General features: G+C 37.2%; 1 protein-coding gene across 1 annotated transcript; it reads right to left on the reverse strand.

The window, feature by feature from the left end:
- Positions 1-221: 221 nt before the first annotated feature.
- On the reverse strand, positions 222-2,984 carry LOC122002031 (uncharacterized protein K02A2.6-like). The gene is made up of 4 exons (XM_042557059.1): positions 2,326-2,984; positions 2,163-2,185; positions 1,250-2,059; positions 222-778 (listed from the first exon to the last, which is right to left on the reverse strand). The coding sequence occupies exons 1-4, from the start codon at positions 2,982-2,984 to the stop codon at positions 222-224; spliced, it is 2,049 nt and encodes a 682-aa protein (XP_042412993.1).
- Positions 2,985-3,378: the final 394 nt, after the last annotated feature.

Genomic DNA, 3,378 nt, shown 5'->3' on the forward strand with positions numbered 1-3,378 from the left:
ATGCATATATTCCTTCAACCATTGGCCATTTACCTTAATCAATCCAAGATCTTTATTCCAAATATCTACCGCTCTAAAAGGATAAACCTTTTTAACCTCAAACGGGCCCATCCACCTTGATTTAAGCTTTCCTGGAAAAAGCTTTAGCCTTGAATTAAATAACAAAACTAGATCGCCTTCCTTAAAATTTTTTCGGAGAATATGTTGATCATGCCACTTCTTTATTTTTTTTCCTTATAAGATCTAGCATGTTCATAAGCATCCAATCTCAATTCATCAAGCTCATTCAACTGAAGCTTCCTTTTCTCCCCTGCTTCCTTGAGATTCATGTTTAGATTCGTAATTGCCCAATAGGCTTTATGTTCTAATTCTACTGGAAGATGACAACGTTTCCCATAAACTAACCGATATGGAGTCATCCCAATAGGAGTCTTGTAGGCAGTACGATACGCCCATAAGGCATCATCTAGCTTCAATGACCAATCCTTTCGTGAAGTAGATACGGTTTTCTCTAGTATGGCTTTAATTTCACGATTAGAGATCTCAGCTTGCCCATTAGTTTGTGGATGATATGGCGTTGCTACTTTGTGGCTCACTCCATATTTTCTGAGCAAATTCTCAAACTGTCTTTCTATAAAGTGTGATCCCCCATCACTAATGACTGCCTTAGGTACGCCAAACCTCGGAAAAATTATGCCTTTAAACAATTTGATAACCGTTCTCGCATCACTTGTAGGAGAGGCTATAGCTTCTACCAATTTGGACACATAATCCACCGCTACAAGGATAAACCTATTCCCATATGAAAAGGGAAATGGACCCATGAAGTCTATTCCCCATACATCAAATAATTCCACTTCAAGTATGTAATTCAATGGTGTTTCATTCCTCCTAGTAATATTTCCAGTCCTCTGACATTGATCACATGATTGTACAAACATCTTGGCATCTTTGAATAGAGTGGGCCAATAAAAGCCTGCTTGAAGGATTTTTGCTATCATCTTAGAACTCCCCAAATGTCCTCCATAAGAAGAAGAATGACAATGAAATAGAATATCCTTGACTTCTTCCTCAGGTATACATCTTCGATAAATTACATCATTGCATTTCCTATAAAGGAGGGGTTCATCCCAAATATAATTCTTTACATCTGAAAAAAACTTTTTCTTTTGTTGATTGGAGAAATTTGGGGGTAGGATTCCGCTTGCCATGAAATTCACAAAATCCGCATACCAAGGTATTTTAGCACTCGATAAGGCTAGAAGGTGCTCATCAGGAAAAATATCATCAATAGGTAGGTCAAAATCTGCATCCTTTTCCTTATTTTGCCAAACTCTGGATAAATGGTCAGCCACTACGTTCTCTGCTCCCTTCTTATCTCTAATCTCGAGGTTGAACTCTTGAAGTAGTAAAATCCATCTGATAAGCCATGGTTTAGCATCTTTCTTGCTTAGTAAATATCGGATAGCTACATGATCAGTATAAACTATTACCTTTGAACCTACCAGATATGATCTAAACTTATCAAATGCAAATACTACTGCTAGAAGTTCTTTTTCAGTAGTGGAGTAATTCACTTGAGCTGCATCAAGCGTTTTACTTGCATAATGTATAGCGTGTAGAATCTTATTTTTTCTTTGTCCTAACACTGCCCCAACTGTGAAGTCACTTGCATCACACATTATCTCAAATGGAAGATTCCAATCTGAAGCTTGAATTACCGGGGCTGAAATAAGGGCACTTTTAATTTTACTAAAGGCCTCCATGCATTCTTTGTCAAAACAAAATTCAACATCCTTGATTAGCAAATTTGTTAAAGGCTTAGCAATTTTTGAAAAGTCCTTGATAAAACGCCTATAGAATCCGGCATGCCCTAGGAAACTTCTCACTCCTTTTACATTAATTGGTGGGGGCAGTTTTTCTATCACTTCAACTTTTGCTTGATCCACTTCAATCCCACGTTCTAATATTTTATGTCCCAAAATGGTTCCTTCTCTAACCATGAAATGACATTTCTCCCAATTTAACACTAAATTTGCCTTTTCACATCTTCGAAGAACTATAGAGAGATTAGATAAACAAGTGTCAAAGTCATTCCCATATACTGAGAAATCATCCATGAATACTTCCATAATTTTCTCTATTAAATCTGAAAAAATTACCATCATATATCTCTGGAAAATGGCTGGAGCATTACAAAGCCCAAATGACATACGGCGATAAGCAAAAGTTCCATAGGGGCATGTAAAAGTAGTCTTCTCTTGATCTTGGGGATGAATTGGAATTTGAAAAAATCCTGAATATCCATCCAAGTAGCAAAAATACGAGTGCTTAGTCAATCTCTCAAGCATTTCATCAATAAAAGGTAAGGGAAAATGATCCTTCCTCATTTCCTTGTTCAGCTTTTGATAATCAATACATATTCGCCACTCCGTTACTGTCCGTGTTGGAATCAATTTATTATCCTCATTTTTTATAACAGTCATTCCCCCTTTCTTTGGGACTACGTGTACTGGACTCACACATTCACTATCTGAAATTAGATAAATGATATCAGCATCAAGAAGTTTGAGCACCTCCTTTTTTACTACCTCTTTCGGATTTGGATTCAACCTCCTCTGGCGCTCAATTGAATTTTTACAGCCCTCCTCAAGTAGAATCCTATGCATGCAAAGGGAAGGACTAATCCCTTTTATATCATCAATAGTGTATCCAATTGCTTTTCTATGTAGCTTCAACTCTTCGACCAACCTCTGTGTTTCAGACTCAGTTTGACTAGCATTGATTATAACCGAAAAAGTGGAATTTGGTCTGAGGAATTCATATTTTAAAGTCGATGGCAATGGCTTAAGCTCAGGTTGGGGTGATACTATTTCCAGCACAGTTGGCTCTTGCTCTATCAACTTAATCTCTTCATCATGGGATTCTTCCTCCAAATCTTCTTCATCTTCTAGAAAAATATCATCCCCTTTCTTTTCCTCCATTGAAACTGCTTCTTCATTGAATATTTTTAAAAAAGACTCATAACACCAAGGCAATACTACACGAAGATCATTCTGATTTAGAGTAATTCTTTTCTCCCCATTCTCCCTTTCTTCCACTATATTAACCGTTAGAATTGCGTCGTTTTGTCCCGACCAATCATTAAAATTTGATGCGATCCTGCAAATTATCCCACTAGCTTCCTCTAAATTTTTCTTAAGAAAAGATCCTCCAGAGGCTACATCTAGTTGACTCTTATTTGAGAGAGAAAGCCCTTCATAGAATAAGTGCATAATTAACCATCCCTCAATACCATGATGTGGGCATGACCGCAAAAGAGATGAATATCTTTCCCAGGCTTGATGTAGCTCTTCCCCAGTAAGTTGGTTAAAATTC

This window comes from Zingiber officinale, chromosome 1A, assembly GCF_018446385.1.
Source record: "Zingiber officinale cultivar Zhangliang chromosome 1A, Zo_v1.1, whole genome shotgun sequence".
NCBI classification, from domain to species: domain Eukaryota; kingdom Viridiplantae; phylum Streptophyta; class Magnoliopsida; order Zingiberales; family Zingiberaceae; genus Zingiber; species Zingiber officinale.

What these genes read in the sequence shown, in the direction of transcription:
- LOC122002031 (XM_042557059.1), bottom strand. Translation starts at nt 2,984, where the DNA reads ATGGAGGAAAAGAAAGGGGATGATATTTTTCTAGAAGATGAAGAAGAT. An exon ending in GAGAGATTGACTAAGCACTC is followed by an intron (nt 2,186 to 2,325) that starts GTATTTTTGCTA and finishes GTAATGCTCCAG; the next exon opens with CCATTTTCCAGAGATATATG. An exon ending in TTTTCCAGAGATATATGATG is followed by an intron (nt 2,060 to 2,162) that starts GTAATTTTTTCA and finishes ATCTCTCTATAG; the next exon opens with TTCTTCGAAGATGTGAAAAG.